We start from the raw sequence: 18,230 nt of genomic DNA, 5'->3' as shown, positions 1-18,230 counted from the left end.
ACCTTAATATACTGTGATAAAAAAATCTTTTTTGTTTGTGTCTCTATTGTTGAATAAGAAATCATGAAGACCTGAGTTTGAATCTTACCTCAGATACTTACTAATTGTGTGATTCTGGGCTATGTATTTAACTTTTCTCATCCTCAGTTTTGTTAGCTATAAAATGGGAATGATAGGTCATCCCTTATAGTGACATTAACATAGGTAAAATGCTTGAAGAACTTAAAAATCTCTAGAAGAACTATTTATTATTTTTGTACAATATCTTATTTTATCCTCACAACAACTCAATGAAGTGTCACTAAGATAAAAAAATCTTAATTTTTCAGATAAGTAGATTGATACAAGTTCACATCACACAGAAAAAAGTATCAGAAAATATTTTGAACCTAATTTCTTCAGAATTGCTCCATTTCATCATGCTAATCCTATGATTTATTAAATAATAGAAAAGGGGAAAAAAGTAAAACAAAAAACAAAGATAATTGGGCAAATTACACAACATATTGCATTACATTAGGTACAACATAAAGAATGAGAAAATAAGAGAATTAATATTTCAAAGAAAATGTTGAAAGACCATAAAGCCTTTATGGTTTGAGATGTTTTTGCTTTTTTTTTTAATTTGTCTTTTTTTATTTCCAATTTATGCAGTTTCTATTCATTTATCTTTAAATCCCCATACCAGTTTAATGAATTTTGAATATTTCAGCTTATAATTTGTATAAAGCAGATACTTTAAGGTATAAATCAATGTGATTAGAGAACTCTAAGATGGCATCTCCCTTCCTCATGGCATAATTTCAATGCCTTGATCCATCTTTTTCACAGAAAAATGTCACTTCATATTTATTCCATGACATTTTATTATCAATCTTCTAATACAAATGCAGACAGGATGACCTGAGTCTGGCCTCTAATATAAGCTGATTCTGGAACCCTAGTCAAATGTCTTCACTTGCTTTGATGCTCCAGTTATCCATAGTTATTAGAGTAAGTTTCTGAATCAGAAGGTCCCCTCACATATGAAATCATAGAAAATCAATGAGTATATTAATAAAAAAAATAAATCCCAAATAATGGAATCCAGCAATTCAGTTGTCTAGGTTTGAAACCAACCATGACAGTATTTAAGAGTAAAGTTGTCTAGTTGAAACTATAACATTGAGGGAAGAGGAGACCTGATAGATGGAGAAGTGTTTAGATAGGGTAAGTGGTAAGGAGTTGTTACTAAGTTGTGTTTAATGCTTTGTAACTTTATTTTAGGATTTTCTTTGTCAAAGATACTAGAGTGATTTACTTTTGCCTTCTTCTGGTCATTTTTTTATAAATAAGAAAATTGAGGTAAACAACAGGATTATGAAAGTTAACCACGGTCACACATCTAGTAAAGTAGTGGAGGCCAGATTTGAACTAATGAAATTCTGGATTCCAAGCTAAATGCTCTATCCACTGCATAAAGTAAGTGGTAAGGAAAGCTGGGCAGGTATGTAGAGAAAAGAAATGAAAGCAACCAAACAAGAAAAAAACTATGTTCCAATAGTTAAGAGTACCAATATAAACATGAGGCAGGCTCCATTATCAAGGAGCATACATTATACTAGTGAATCAAATATTGAGTATAGAAAGGGAACTTAGATTTCATCTTGTTCAGACCTTCCATTTTATAGATAAAGATTCTGAGGCTCAGGAATGAGAAGTGCCTTGATCAAGACCACCCAAGTAGAATTGTCAGGGGCAGAATTTGAAACCAGGGTCTCTATTTCCAAATTCAAGATTTACACCATTGAATATCATGCTGCTACATCTTAGGGGATGGTATCTAGAGAAAGAAAAAAATATGAATTACAAATGGAAGCATAAGATAGTAGGTTGTCATCAATCTTTCCAGTAGGAATGATGATATTAATTTTATTATTTCTCTGAATAAGATGCTAAAAAAGGGAAGGGAAGAGAAAAAGGAAAGGATGGCTTTTCATGTTTACTAATATCAGGACCCAAGCCAGGTGCCCACTTTGACCAGGCTCTACATCCCTGTGGATGTCTGGATAAGATGAATATGATCTGGAACCTAATTAAAACAGGGCTGAGGTAATAAAGGATTCACTCACCCTCCAAAATCCAGAGCAGATCTAACTAGATCAGTCCCAATGATGAGTAGATTAGCTGAATTTCCTAAAGTCTATTCCGGGGAGGGGGGAATCAATTTTTTTACAGTGGAAGGATAGAAGTGAGAGAATTAGGGTTCAAATTCCATCTTTCATATATTTAACCTATCAGAAACTCAGTTTCCTTTGTAAAAATCAGGGCATTAGGCTTTGTGATCTAAGTTTCTTTCTAGATCTTATTGATAAATTTTGAACTGGAAACCATCTTAAAAGTCCTTTGAATCTGCTCCCTTCCTTTATGTTACAGATGAAAAAATGGAGGTACAGAGATATAAAATGACTTGTCCAAAGTCACATAGCTAGAAATCATATGAGATACTATTTGAACCCCGCTCATCCTGTTTTCAGGTGGGCATCTGGCCCTGTGCCCTGCTACTAACAAACATGAAAAGTCTACCTTTCTTCTTTTTCTTCCCTCTCTTTTCTAGTTCTTGCTCAGAGAAATAATAAAATCAATATTACCATTCCTATTGAAAAGACTATGACAATCTACTACTTTATGGTTCCATTCATGATTCTTATGTTTTCTTTCTACAGATGCCATTTCCTAATATGTAGCAGCATGGTACAGGGGTGTGCCATATCTATTCTACTAAATTCTCATTTAGCAAGGGAGTAGGACAGACCATACAGACTTAGCTATTGTCTCAGATATAAAGCCATGTACATTGAATACTAGTGACATATAAGAAGATTGTGTAAATCTGTTGTTCTCTGCAGTATAGAAATGAAGAATATTTGTTTTATTTTTTATTTTTTTTAATGACTCCATAGATTTATTGGGCAGTATTTCCAAGAAAAGATATTAATTGTATTTTAATTCGAACACATGATTCAGTTGCATTAAAAAAAAATGACAGGTCTGAGTGGCAAAATATATGGCTATGTCTTTCCATTTCTGTCATTTGAGTAGCTGTTCCCTGAGTTCTACCTTCATGCCAAGACATCAACACTGTCTGGCAGTTGTGATGGAATTACATTCTTGGAACTCTGCCCTTCCTCCTGTATCCTGCCCAGAGCCCTGATCTGGCCCTTGAAACTGGAGCAGGACCATCCTGTAACCCAGGCCTCCAAAAGGCAAAGTGTGACCAGTTCCACAGAATGGTTCAAAAACTTGGAACACTCAGGCCAGCTTAATGCTTTTCCAGACTTGTTATTAAAAATTCACCATTTACATATCAAATTTTCCACATTTCAGCAAAGTATATAAATAAACCGCATTCTTCAGTCTGCCTATAATTCTCAAAAAAAGAGAAACAGCATGATATAGTGGAAGAAGCCTAGGATTTGGGGTTAAAATACTGGAGTTTGTGTCTTAGTGCCACCCATTACTGGTTGTGCATAAAATTGGATTATAGCCTCTTAGAGCCTCATTTTTTCAAATGGAGGCTGAACAACCACATTTTGAATGTTTTATTGCAGGGATCTGTTTTGTGTATGTTCAGGCCATCTTCCATGATGCTAGCAAAATAATTTTCTTTCATTGTAGAGTGACCATATTCCCTCCTTGACTCAAAAACTTCCAGAGCCTCCCTATTACCTCTAATCAATAAATCTTTAATCTGTTTAGCTTTTAAAACCTCTCACAACCTCATACTAACTCAACTTATCAGCCTCATTGGATATTACTCCTCTTTCCACATTCTTCAATCTAATTAATCTCTGTTACTTTATCACACAGTCTCCACAACTGTCACTGGTTGTCCCCTATACCTGGATTGCAATTCATATCACAGCATCATAGAGTTCCTTTTTTTCCTTCAAGGTGGCAATTGCAGTACTTTCTTCTGTTTGAAGCCTTTTCAGATTCACCAAATTGCTAGTACCCTTTCTTCACATTTAGTCTGTATACACTACATATATACATAATATATTTGTAATACATACTTATAGATTGTCTATATGTATGTTAGGATATAGACAGATATCAAGGAGATAAACATATATGCATATATACATATTATATATGTATATATACACACAAACACACACCATATATATATATATATATATATATATATATATATATATATATATATATATATGTATATTTGTGTGTATATTTGCATTTAATTCCAAAAGCATGATTCACGAGGACATGGGACCATTACCAACTCTAAATGCAAAATGCAATCCAAAACTTAATTCACTTTTTTGACTGCTATTTCACATTGCTGACTGGTATTGAACTTGCAGTCCACTAAGAATTCCAGGTCATTTTTCTAACCATATATGTTTGTATGTATGTATGTGTGTGTATGTGCATGCTCATAGAAACATTTATGAATATATATCATATATTTATATATGTACATAAAATATGTACACTTAAATATATACACATATATATCTAACACTTACTACTTGTGTAATGCCAGGAAAGTCACCTAACCCTATTTGCCTCAGTTTCCTTATCTGTATGATGAACTGGAGAAAGAAGTGGCCAACCACCACAGTATTTTTTCCAAGAAAATCCTAAATAGGGTCACAAAGAATCAGACATGATTGAAAAATGACTGAATAATAATAACAAATCTATATCAACGTAGATATAGATATATACTCCTGATAATGAGAAACTATAGTAAATAGAGAGTTCACCTCAAAGCCAACAAAGTCTGGATTCAGACACATTGAATGTGTCTCTTAAACCTTCATTTCTCTGGGCAACTTAGTACAGGGAGTTCTCTCATCCAGGAGTTCCATAAACTAATGAAATCACAGGTCCATTCCTTGTCCCTACATTCTGGGGCTAGTCATAGGTTCACATGTCTACAGTTGTAAAAGAGTCCTCAGAGACTATTCTCTCATTATAGATGAGGAAACTATGGTCTAAAGATGTTAGGTGACTTCCCAAAAGTGACACAGGGAGCCAAGGGCTCATCTTTCAAACAAGGACCTACTGAGATGCACTGATTACTTGGCTATTCACTAAGAAGATGGTCTTTCACGAACATATGAGAGGATGCATGGTCTAATAAGGCAAAGTTTGCCAGCTCTTCCATGAGCTATTAACTTGACAAAACTGTTAAATACTTTGATGGTTTAATATGATCTTTTTTTTTTTTCTCTGTTAAAGATAGTTGCTGTTTTTACAGATAGTTCATCCAGTGCTCAATGTATTTTACAGATAAAGAGTGGCAAAATCCATTTTACATCTGATGCTGGAGTTTCTGGGAAAGTTGAGAGGCATATCCCTGAAGTTTATGTTGCTGATGGTCACTGGCATTCTCTCCTGATGGGAAAAAATGGTTCTTCTACCATTTTGTCTATAGACAGAATGTACAGTCGAGATATCTTGCACCCCACTCAGGATTTCGGTGGAATTGATGTGCTTACTATTTCTCTTGGTGGAATCCCACCCAATCAAGCCCCTCGGAATATAGATACAGGTAAAAGCATCTGTTTAACAAAAATGATGATACAAGTGATACAACAGAAATGTTCTGGATTCAGATCAAGAAAATACTGTTCCTGACTAACAATGGGACTCTTAACAGGTCCCTTCATCTCCTTCAATTTTATGATTTATAAAATAGTGTTGTCTTGATGGAACCAAATATATATAACATAATATATAATTATATACATCCACATACATATGCATATTCTATAATAGAAATGTATTATTTTATGCAAATTATTATACAAATATTAACTTCCTCTTCTTAGCTTGTATTTATATACAAGAATAATGTATTATAATTATGTATAATTATATGACATTTACTTCATGTCATATATATTCATCTGCAGGATGTCAAAGAGTAAAGCTTTGATAATTTAAAAATCCACTAACACTCATGGAATACCCTGCATAGGTATATATACTTATGTAGTATAATTACATAAACACCAACAGTTTTGTAAATTACTATGCAGAATTTAACTCACTCAATACTCAAAAGAACACAGTGAAATGAAAGTTGTTGCTCACTTTTATTGAGGATCAAATTGGAGTTGAGAAAAGAAATTGAATGACTTGCCCAAGCTCACATGACTAATAAGTGTCTGAGAAGGGATTTAAATTCAGGTCTTGCTTGAGTTCAAAAGTAGTGCTCCATCTACCATACCACTCTACCTACCAAGATACAGTGATAAAGCCCCGATTTACGAACCCGGGGAGCCAAAGACCTTAAAGACTTTGGCCTCGGAAAGTTATTTCCATATGTGACTTTGGGCAAGCCATGTATTCTCATCTATAAAGGATATGAGTGGGCAAGCTGCCATTTAACAGGTAGCATGATTTCCTCTTCTTAGCTTGTTCTGTGAAGCTATGATGGATGAAGTCTATTAATCAATTTTTTCAATATTCCAACATTTCATTATGAACCAAATTTAAATGAACAAAGCCAAAACATATGAAACTGTAATATTATATCCTTGAGGATTTACTATTAAATCAGCATGTGAAGACTTTTGAGAATCCATGATCCTGTGTCATGTTTCTTTGAGGATGCCTGTAAATAATTTGTAGCATAGAACAGCAATATTAGAAAGTTTTACATTATTTAGGTAAAACCAGAGATCCGACAACAGAGTACTCAGTATTTTTGTACTTAAACTGATTCTTTTAATGCTAGAAAGAAACATTTGTGAAAAGAAAGTTAAAAAATAATAACGAAAGTGATTCGGCTTCTCAGTGAAATATCCACTTAAAATTGATGTATACATGTGTTTTTAAGCTAAGTAGACACAGCAATGACTTTTTTCCCTTCAAAATTAAGATCGCCTTGTAGTCTGAGGTATAATTAGGTAAAAGCACTGAGGCTTAATCTGCAGGATCAGAGTTGAGTGGGTATATGCCTTCAAGACCATAGAGACAAATAAGTTAACACATAATAATCAAGAAACATTAGCTAAAAAGGGAAACTTCTTGCATCTGACCCATATTGTCTCCCCAACTCACTCTAACATCATCCAACCCCTGGTTAATTTGCGATCCCTATATTTCCTGCCTTCCCTGGTCACCAAAATGTCTACTTAGAAACAGCACTATATAGTAGCTAATGTTCTAGAATTTAGAAGTCCTGGGTTCAAATTCTGCCCCAGATACTTACTCATTGTATGACTAGAATGTAACAACTTCCCTCAGCCTTAATTTTCTCATCTGTAAAATAAAGAAATCAGACTAGATATTTTCTCAACTTCCTTCCAGCCATAGTATCTATGTTCCCATGATGACTCTGAATCCATGTCATCTGATGATATATAGTAATGGTAACTTCTCTTCAAGCCCTCATTTCCCTTTAGGCTCAATTCAAAACCCTCATCACTCAAATTTTTTTAACTTGTGTCTCATTAGAAAGCTGTATGACCTAATCTTATGAAGCAAGTCCTTGTCAGTTCTGTGAGCAGCATAAAGTCTTTGAGAGTCATCTTTTATTACCTGCTGCTTTATGACTCTGTCCTAGGAAGAGGTCCAAGATCACAAAAAGATTGCTTTCAGGCTGAAATGCATCTTGGAGACCATCTAGCTCTACCCCTTCATTTTATGAGTGAGAAAATAGGCTCAGAAATATTGTGACTCCCAAGTTCATAAGTAACAAGCACAAATGTCAAGAATCAAACTTTAGCTTCTGGTTTCAGAGCCAGCATGTTTTCTACTATACCCCATAGTCTCTAGCTTTAACAACAATCTTAGGGCAGAGGATCAATGTCTGTTTTATGCCCACAATTAAAATATGTTTTTTATCTTCACCATAATGTCATATTAAAGCATTAAAATACTTATCTTAATACTTAAACACTCAGAAAAGAAATACTTAAATACAAAAAATGTGTTTCAAAATTATACTACATACTGACTCAATTATGTATGAAAGAAACATGTATTTTTTAAAAGACGTATTTAGGATAAACAGGAACAGGCAAAGAGAAAAAAAAAAAGAAAATTGCTTTCAATAAAATTTACACTCTATTTTCTATTTTAAAAAAGGAATATTAGTATGAATCACAATCAAAATCCATAATCCTTAATTATTCTTGCAAAATTTTGATAGTTGTCTTACATTATTTAGTCTAGCATTTACAGCAAAGGGTATCTGAAATTAATTATACAACATGTTGAATGTCCAGATTGGAGGAATCACAAGAAAAAAAAAAAAAAAAAACCTGTTTCAAATCCTAGGGGAGAATGGCAAAATGAAAAGAGTCTGATTTGGAAGTGAGAGCTAGATTCTACTCCAGATTTCTGCAGTCTTAATTTCTTATCCATAAAATGAAGAAATTGGGCTAAAGCAATGATTCCCAACAATTATGGCTGAAATCAGTTAATAAGAATTCATCAAGAGTGTGATATGGGACAGGCACTATACTGAACACTAAGCAGAAAGAGAGGCAAAAGACAGATCCTGTTCTCAAGAAGCTCACAAGCTAATGAGAGGAACAATCTGCATAATTATTGTAATTTATTTGGAAATTGTTAAATAAGATCACAAATTTTTAAAGACTAAACAAATAAACCAGTTCAATAATAAGAGCTAAAAGTTATATAGCTTTAAGGTTTGCCAAGAACTTTCCAAATATTATCTCATGTGATCCTCATACCAATCCTGGAAGGAAGAGTTTTCTTTAATTTTATATTAGAGGAGACTGAAGAAGACAGAGATTAAATAACTTGCCCAGAGTTTTCTAGCTAGCAAATATCTGAGGCTAGATTTAAACTCAATTGTTCTTGACTCCAGACCTACCACTCTAATTGGCAATCTCTCTTTGTCTCTTTCTCTATTTCTCTCTGTCTCTCTATATCTTTCTGCCTTTTTTTTTTTCTATCTGCATCTCTGTCTCCCTTCCTCCCTCATGGAATAAATACTGATAAACAAAAGTTAGTTAAATATGCCTTATAACTTGAGAGAAAGAGTAGAAGTATTTAGGGTAGGGGAAGGCTCCATATATAAGATGGTGTTGAATAATGTAGAGAAAGAGTAGAACTCTATCAAGGAGGAATGAGGAGTGAGTGCATTGTAGACATATGGTTTGGCCAGTACTGAAATAATGGAGATAGGAGACAAATGGGGAGTAGAGACAAACCCAGCTTGCCTTGGGAAGTTGTGTCCATTAAGGCTGGCAAAAGAAATTAGGAGCACATGCGTGCAGGCACGCACACTCACACGCATGCACGCACACATAGGCAGAGGCAGTCAGTATTTTAATTCAGATCTAACTTTATCTTTTTTTTAAAATTCAATTGTATTTTGTTTTTCCAATTACATGCAAAGATAGTTTTCAACATCCATTTTTGTATGATTTGGAGTTTCCAATTTGTTCTTCTTCCCTCCTTTATTTCCCCCTGCCCCAAGACAGCTAGCAATCTGATGTAGGTTATATGTGTACAGTCATTTTAAACATATTTCCATATTAGTCATGTTGTGGAGAAAAAAAATCAGAACAAAGGGAAACACCACAAGAAAGAAAAAGAAAATAAACCACAATAAAAAAGCAAAAATAATATGCTTCAACAACACTCACTCTCTATAGCTCTCTCTCTGGATGCAGATAGTATTTTCCATCTTAACTCTATTAGAATAGACTTGAATCAATTTATTGCTGAGAAAAGCCAAATCTTTCAGATGTAACATTAAATCTAGTGTCTTCCCTCTATAGGATGCTATTGAAATACTCAAGAGAGGTGGGTTGGTGACTTCATGAGTGAAAAGAAAATAATGATAAAATGAGAAATATATAGGGAGTAAAGTTAATAGGAATGACTATGGTGCCAGGGGGAATGAAGCATTAAGATAATTGTGTTTATGTGGGACTAGGTTCATATGAGGATAGTGGCACCCTCAACAGAAATAGGAAAGTGTGGATAAGGGGTGCATTTAGAGGAGAAGACAATATTGTATCTACCACATATATGTATAACTAGAGAACTCTGGTGAATACATAGTTATTCATGAAGCTAGGAAGATTTAAAGACTGGAGTTCAAGTCTTGTCTCTGATGGACTATAATATCCTGAGCAGGCCACTTAACCTTTTAGTCCTTTAGAAATCTCTCTAAGAAAGGAATTTGACTTTTTTGTGTATCAAAGACTCCTTTGGTAATCAAAGTCTATGGACCTTTCCAATCTCAGAACATTTATTATATGCATAAAATAAAATACATTGAATTACAAAGGAAAGCAAAAGTTAGAAAGTAAAGTAGTTTTTTTTTTTTTTTCTCATCCAAACCCATTGACCTCTGAAAAACTCCCTATGGCTTCCCAAGTAGCTCTTCTTCATTACCCTTCCTCCTCAATGGACTTATGAATTATAAATTATATATAAGGTATTGAAATGGATTAGTAAAGGGGGATTTTTTCATTTAGAATTTCTCTATAGCAATTAAATCAGAGGTCCATTCCCTACATTTATTATTTATTTATTATTCTTATTAATCTTTATAATTGTTTTTAATTATATTTCTTATTATTTTTCAAATATATGCAGATATTATTATGATTAGTGAGGAAACTAGATAAAGAAGTAGAGAGGGTTGAATCTGGATTCAGGAAAATATTAGTTCAAACCCAACCTCAGATACTTAAGCAATTGTGTTACTTAAGCTACAGAAGCTATTTTCTATTTGCCCCAGTTTCTTCAACTATAATCAGCACTTACCTCCACAGGTTGTTGTGAGGATCAAAGGAGATTAATGGGATATCAATTGGGATAATATGTGTAAAACATGTAGCACAATGCATAGCATATAGAAGGTGCTGTATAAAATGCTGGCTAATGGTTGTTGTAGTAGTAGTAGTTATATTAGGAAAAGGTCAGTGAAAATCTTACTAAATGCTTAGGAGCTTTTTTTAATTATGTATTTTCTCAGTCAGCAGACACAGCACAAGAAATATCACATGATTGGTTCCAAGAAACTTTTTGACATCAAAAAAGGGCCTCCATTCTCAGAAAGTCTGGGAACCACTGGGCTAAATGATCTCAAAAGACCTTCCAACTCCAACATTCTGTAACATTCTAAAAATATTACACATATAAATTTTCCTGAAGTGATGTTTTAATATTTACCATATAACAAAGAAAGATGTTTTTCATTTATCAATGGCAACCCAGTTTAAATATTTAGACATCTTTGGAGGCCCTTACACTCAGCTGTGGCCTCTTTCCTAGAGAAAACTCTAATGGCAGGATACCCATATCCCTAAAACTTTGCCAGAAAAAATTTAAACCAGTCACTGATTCATGAAATGAATCCTGTTTGTGGAAAACCAAATTGTAGTGGATGGTAAACTGTCTTTCCTCAATTTTCCCAGTATTAGAAGAGACTTTTTGATAGAAGTGGAACATCAATCAGATGTTCACTCAGAAAAGGTTTTTGGTGGGCCGTCACACCTTTTTAAGAGATATGAGTTGTGATTAAGACATCCAATCAACTTAACTATAAATAATAATGGTACTTTTGTCAAATAATTCAGGTAATTTTATCATATGTGACAAAGTATACTCACCTAAAGTTTTTATTATTAATATAAAAGTCAAGAGGAGATAGAGCATCTAAGGTTTTAACTTTTTCGTTTCCCCCATCATGGACTCATTTGGCATCAGTCTAGTGAAACTCATGGACCCTTTTCCAGAATTATATTTTTAAAGGCATTAAAAAGAATATAGAAATTTAAAGGAAACCTATTTTCTTAAAATACAGTTACCAAAGTCTTTTTAAATTCGCAGACTGCGAGTCAAGAAGTTCTGATCCATAGTGAATTCTGAAGTTTAATATGGTGGGAGTTAGGAGGAAGGAATGTACTTTACTCTTTTTTTATTATTATTATTATTATTATTATTATTATTATTATTATTATTATTATTATTTCTTAATATAAAGAACTTCTAAGAATACAGATTGATAGGACACTGATGTTTTTATCCCCATTAACTAATATTCCTTTGCATAATTTGAAAAAAAAAACTTTCCCCTTGACTAAATTCAGACAGACATGTTGGATAGATTACAATTCACCCACATGGTTGAAATTGTATTTATTTGCTTCAGTTCAAGGTACTTTAATTGTTTAATATTTTGTTTTGTGTTACAATGTGTAGAACTGTCTAACTAGAAGTTCCTTTCTGTCGTCTCTTTGTTACTTAGCTATCTTATCATTTCCTCAACCTGAAAAATGGAAAACTTTTATGAACTTTGAAATTTTTAATTCAAAGATGTTGTATATAGAATTATAGAAAGGAAGGGCTATAAAAATTTATTCCTAGCACGCAAATAGGCTTAAGATAAAATAATTAAATGTTGAACCATATAGTTTTGTCCTTCCTTCCCCATCCAACACTCTTGTATATGACCCATAAATGAATTTATTTCTTTGCTTAGTCATTTGCTTGAGAAATTGGAGGAAATTGGGAAAGGAATGAGAAAGGAAACAGTGCAGGAACAGGCATGAAAAATATCAATGAGCAAAAGAGAAAAAATAACCCAGAAGAGAAATATCTCATAATGTACTTAAAAGTTACTATTTGAGAAGGGCTTATTCAGTTGCTACAAAAGTACTTATCAGCATAGGCCATTCTTAAGAAGTGGTTCAGTATACTTTGACCCTCTGAAGAGTCTTTCTACAATGTCTTCCTCCCTTTGCAATTCCATCCCTTTCCGGAATTGCCTTTCTTCTAAGAACCATCAGTCTTCATCTATAGTCTTCTGTTTATTATTTATGTCACAAGTTTACCATCTTGTCATCAATGTTATATCCTTTGTTCAAGAATCTTTATCAATGTGGTATTAGCCCTGCTTTTATTTGGTGTGTAAAGCACTTAACATGCCACATTTTTCATTTATTTCATTCCCTTTTCCCCAAAGAGGTGAAGTACCCACTTATCATTTGGTTTCTGCTGTGCTGATTTGGCATATCTGGGAATCATGCTCCATGCTCAAATGTGCTAATCAACTTTTGTGGGTTTTTAGCACATCCCATATTGCCATAATCAAAGAAGCCTAGATTCCATACGTCCCCTCTGAATTTGTGAATTTTCTGAGACTGCAGAAGCTGCCCATTTACTCTTCTATCATGGCAGTAAAATAAAAGGTGTTTCTAGCCTCTGGACTTTCAGTCCTCTGGTACTTCTAGCCTGACTTTCATTGGCTGACACACTTCTTTTGTCTTCTCAGCAGGTTTTGATGGCTGCATAGCCTCTGTGATTTATGGAAGTGAGAGCCTTCCATTTGGTGGGAAGCACAGCTTGGCAACAATATCCAAGACAGATCCTTCAGTGAAGCTGGGCTGCCGAGGCCCCAACATCTGTGCCAGCAATCCCTGCTGGGGTGATCTACTATGCATCAATCAGTGGTTTGCCTATAAGTGTGTTCCTCCTGGAGATTGTGCCTCCCAACCTTGCCAAAACGGTGGCAGTTGTGAACCAGTCTCATACTCTGGATTCACCTGTAGCTGCCCGGAGTCACACACTGGCAGGACTTGTGAGACAGTGGTGGCCTGCCTTGGTGTCCAGTGTCCCCAGGGAAGCATATGCAAAGCTGGCAGTGCTGGGGGCCATGTTTGTATCTTGACCAAGGTCCCAGAGGAGATCTCCCTGCCACTGTGGGCTGTCCCTGCAATTGTGGGCAGCTGTGCCACACTTCTTGTTCTGCTGGTGTTAAGTCTGATTCTGTGCAATCAGTGCAGAAGCAAAAAGACCAAAGCACCCAAGGAAGAGAAGAAAATCAAGGAGAAGAAGAAAAAAGGAAGTGAGAATGTGGCTTTTGATGACCCAGATAACATTCCTCCTTATGGTGATGATATGACAGTCAGGAAACAACCAGAGGGAAACCCCAAGCCTGACATCATTGAAAGGGAAAATCCCTACCTGATTTATGATGAGACAGACCTTCCTCCCAATACTGAAACCATCCCCAGTGCTCCTTTAGCTTCCCCTGAGCAGGAGATTGAACATTATGATATTGACAATGCCAGCAGCATCGCCCCTTCAGATGCTGACATAATTCAGCATTACAAGCAGTTCCGCAGCCATACCCCCAAGTTCTCCATTCAGAGACACAGCCCATTGGGCTTCGCAAGGCAATCCCCCATGCCCTTGGGCGCAAGCAGTTTGACTTACCAGCCTTCCTATAGCCAGGGTCTAAGAACCAGTTCCTTGAGCCACTCTGCCTGCCCCACTCCCAACCCCCTTTCTCGTCACAGTCCAGCTCCTTTTTCTAAGTCTTCAACGTTCTACAGAAATAGTCCTGCCAGGGAACTGCACCTTTCCATAAGGGAAGGGGGCCCTTTGGAGATGCATGGTGATGTATGCCAGCCTGGCATTTTCAACTATGCTACCAGGCTAGGGAGGAGAAGCAAGAGTCCACAGACCATGGCAACTGGTTCCAGGCCAGGAAGCCGCCTAAAGCAGCCAATTGGACAGATGCCTCTGGAATCCACTCCTCCAGTGGGACTCTCAATTGAGGAGGTTGAAAGACTAAACACTCCTCGCCCTAGAAATCCAAGCATCTGTAGTGCAGACCATGGCAGGTCTTCTTCAGAGGAGGATTGTAGGAGACCTTTGTCCAGAACAAGGAACCCAGCTGATGGCATTCCAGCTCCAGAATCCTCATCTGATAGTGACTCTCATGAGTCCTTCACTTGCTCTGAGATGGAATATGACAGGGAAAAACCCATGGTCTATACCTCCCGGATGCCCAAATTATCTCAAGTCAATGAATCTGATGCAGATGATGAAGATAATTATGGGGCTAGATTGAAGACTCGAAGGTACCCTGGCCGCCGGGCTGAGGGAGGGTCCATGGGCACACAGACAGCAGCAGCAATGAACGTTGCTGAAAACACATTGCCCCTGAAACTTGGGCAGCAAGCGGGAAATTTCAACTGGGACAACCTTTTAAACTGGGGCCCTGGTTTTGGGCATTATGTAGATGTTTTTAAAGACTTGGCATCTCTCCCAGAAAAAACAACAGCCAATGAAGAAGGCAGTGGTCGGACCAGTAAGCCTGCCTCCAAAGATGGGGAAGCAGAGCAGTATGTATAGACTTTATATACTGGCAGGACAAAAATGCAACACCAGATGCAATCAAACCATTCTGCGCTTACAGTTACAAGATGGCCCATGTTTCTGCAACAGGCCATAATCAACTTCTGGTTAAGGGAAACCTTAAAAACAAATAAATAACCATTATGCTGCTGAAACAGATTTAAATTTTTTAACTGAATGATGAATTGGTTTCTCTTGCATGCATTGCATTTTAGAACTAGATATTCAGCATGCAGAATTTGAAGAGGGTTTCATTCCTATTGACTGCTATTTGGTTGGTGATTTTAAAATTAATCCTGTTCTGGTAATGAATTTGTGTTTCAACAGTGGAGTGTTTGTGTTGTTTCCATTTCAATAATTTCATTTTTTAGAATCGCCAGAATATTGAGGATTTCATTTCCTCTTTGAAATTTAGAAAAGAGTTCTCCAATGCCTGAATGAAGGAATGAGCAGTGTTAATCACCCTAAAAGTCCAGTTTCTGTAACTCATGTTTGCATAGTCCAAGAGCAATACATTGGATGGTTTGCATGCAGTAGGGTCATGGATCTTCTCCATGGAAATGGTGCTAGAAGCAATTTGTTCTTTCTGGTCAGCACTTTAGAATTTGTGTCAAGACTTCCAAGTTCTGTTGCTAACTGTTGTGGGTACTTATTCCATCCCTCCTTTCCCTGAGATATCTTCTACCCAGAAGAGCTTGGGTAGAAGTCACCCCTGAGTACTGCCATCTTTCGCCATGACTGGGGAGCACTGTTCTCAACAGTACAGCATTTTCAGATGATCATTTTTTTCAAAGATTATTTATTGTAAAAAAAAAAAAGTGCTGCATTCTTGACTTTTTAAAAAAAATTGATATAAAGGGAGCTTTCTAGTGGACTCACATTTTCAAATAGCCCATGTTTTTAGAATTTATTAAAATAGAAATCCGACAAAAAAAAAGCTGTTTTCCCCTCTGTCCATTTGGAAATCCTTTGTACTGTGTAAAAAAACTTTTTTTTACACTTAAGCTGTGTTTTTGATATTGATATTTTCCTATGCTGAATAGTTTTCTTACTTTCAGGAAAGTAAGAAAAGTACTTTTTCACATTTGTTACTTATGTAACATTCATATTTTTCACATTTGATAATTGTAACATACTGTATGCTTTCTACTTGTAAATGCCAATAATAGAATTAAATATTTATTTAAAATACTTTCTTAAAGATATTTTTATTTTATTATTATATTGAGTACATTATATATTTGTATGCACAGAATTCATAGACATACATGCATTGCAATTTTGATAGTTGGAGGGAATGGCCATGCTGGCAAGATGGTAGATCTATTGGGATATTAAAATATAAATTTCTTGCCCTTCAGCAGAAGCTCTCTTCATGACAACAGGTGAGTAAAAGCCTGGAAATGTAATTTAGTCCAACAGAATGAGATTTGAGTTGGAGTACCTGGTTCTGAGTTTACAAGAGCTTGAGAAATTTCTTCTTCCTCTTCCCCCTCTCATTTTTCTTATCCAGAAAATTATGGGGTTGCACAATATGATCTCTCATTCCTTTTCAGTTCTAAATCCTGTGAACCTAAATGAACAACAATAAAAAGTTTTCGAAAATACCAATCAAGACTATTGTGAGAACAGAAATGGCTTTCCTATTGGAAGCCAAGAAACCTACTTCAAGGTTCAATGACCATGGAGTTCTCCATAAAATGGAAGTATGAATTGACTAGACCTGAGAGATATAATATATGGCAAAACAACTTTCCTTCTAGAGTGTTTTTGTGGCATGCTAAAATTGGGACATATTAGAAATGTTTAAATGATGATTATTCAGCATCAATGAAAAACTAAAATAAAAAACAAAGCCTTTTGGGGGTATTTTGCAGGGAATTATCCTGAAATGTTTTTTTTTGGGGGGAGGGATGATGGAGAGAAAAACATGCATAGAGAATCCAACATTAGTTTAGGAGCCAAATTGTTAGGGTTCAAGTCTTAATCCCATTATTTTTCCCCTGTTCAATTAGACTTCACAAAATGGTGTGGTAGAAAGAAGGTTAGATTTGGGTTCAAATCCTGCTTCTATTTACCAGCTATGTGACCATGGGCAAGTCATGATGTTCACATTTTTATACCTCAATTTCCTTATCTGTAAAGTGAAGAAGTTAGAGTAGATTGCCTCTGAACTACTTTCCAGCTCTGAATCTATTATCTGACACTGTGACCTTCATCCAATTTCTTTAACTCTTTGACCCCTAAATTCCTCATCCATGATCTGAGGCAGCTTGTTCTCTATGATACCTTGTAGTGCTAAATAGAATAGAAGGATCCCAATAGAACATTTTCCTATATACTCCTTCCTTTTAAGTTATTGGCCAAAATGAAATTATCTAGTTGATTCAATGGATATAATACTGAATCCGGAGTTAGGAAGATCTGAGTTCAAAATTAGACATTTACTAGCTGAAAGTTTCTGGACAATTATTAAATCTCATTCTATCTCAGTTTCCTCATTCTTAAATTAGGTATAATAATGATATCCATCTCCCAGAGTTGTTCTAAGGATCAACTGAGATAATATTTGTAAAATATGTTGAAAACTTAAAATCCTATATAACTTCTAGTTGTTAGCTGTCACTCTCCTCTGACCCATCTCCGATATCCAAAAGAAACTCACATATTCTATTGCCTATGAGAAGTTTCCTTTTCAAAGCTGTCATAAAGTAATGTCAGTTAGTAGAGATTAATGACCCAGAATACTACCCATCCATATCAAAGGTATTGCCTTTGTAATACTAGGATGTATACAAATTATCTTCAGAACCTGATGTAATTAAACATCTGTCAAGGACCTGCAAGCATGAGTGGAATATTATCTTCAAATGCTGATTTTACCATAGCCAAGAGTAATTTTTCATAATATGCAAAAGCTTTAGTGAACAAAATCTTTTGAAATTAACACAAAACACATTGGAGTTTGTATTTTGTCAATTAAAAATTCTGAGATTATCAGTTTATTTTGTTCCCCCTTCTCCTCTCCCAAATGATATATAGTTTGGATTTATTCTAAGTCAACAGTATTTCTTTCA

The 18,230-nt window shown here is 35.4% G+C and overlaps 1 protein-coding gene across 1 annotated transcript in view; it reads left to right on the top strand.

Moving 5' to 3' along the window:
- The window catches only part of FAT4 (FAT atypical cadherin 4), a 222,119-nt gene extending 206,100 nt beyond the window's left edge, over positions 1-16,019 (top strand). Inside the window, 2 exon segments of the mRNA XM_074274562.1 lie at positions 5,299-5,560; positions 13,283-16,019. Coding sequence (XP_074130663.1) covers positions 5,299-5,560; positions 13,283-15,150 — 2,130 coding nt within the window. The 3' untranslated portion in view covers positions 15,151-16,019.
- The last annotated feature ends 2,211 nt before the right edge of the window (positions 16,020-18,230 follow it).

Source organism: Sminthopsis crassicaudata, chromosome 6, assembly GCF_048593235.1.
Source record: "Sminthopsis crassicaudata isolate SCR6 chromosome 6, ASM4859323v1, whole genome shotgun sequence".
Taxonomy (NCBI): domain Eukaryota; kingdom Metazoa; phylum Chordata; class Mammalia; order Dasyuromorphia; family Dasyuridae; genus Sminthopsis; species Sminthopsis crassicaudata.
The sequence above is the reverse complement of the archived record's forward strand: the minus strand, read 5'-3'. Positions and strand labels throughout refer to the sequence as shown.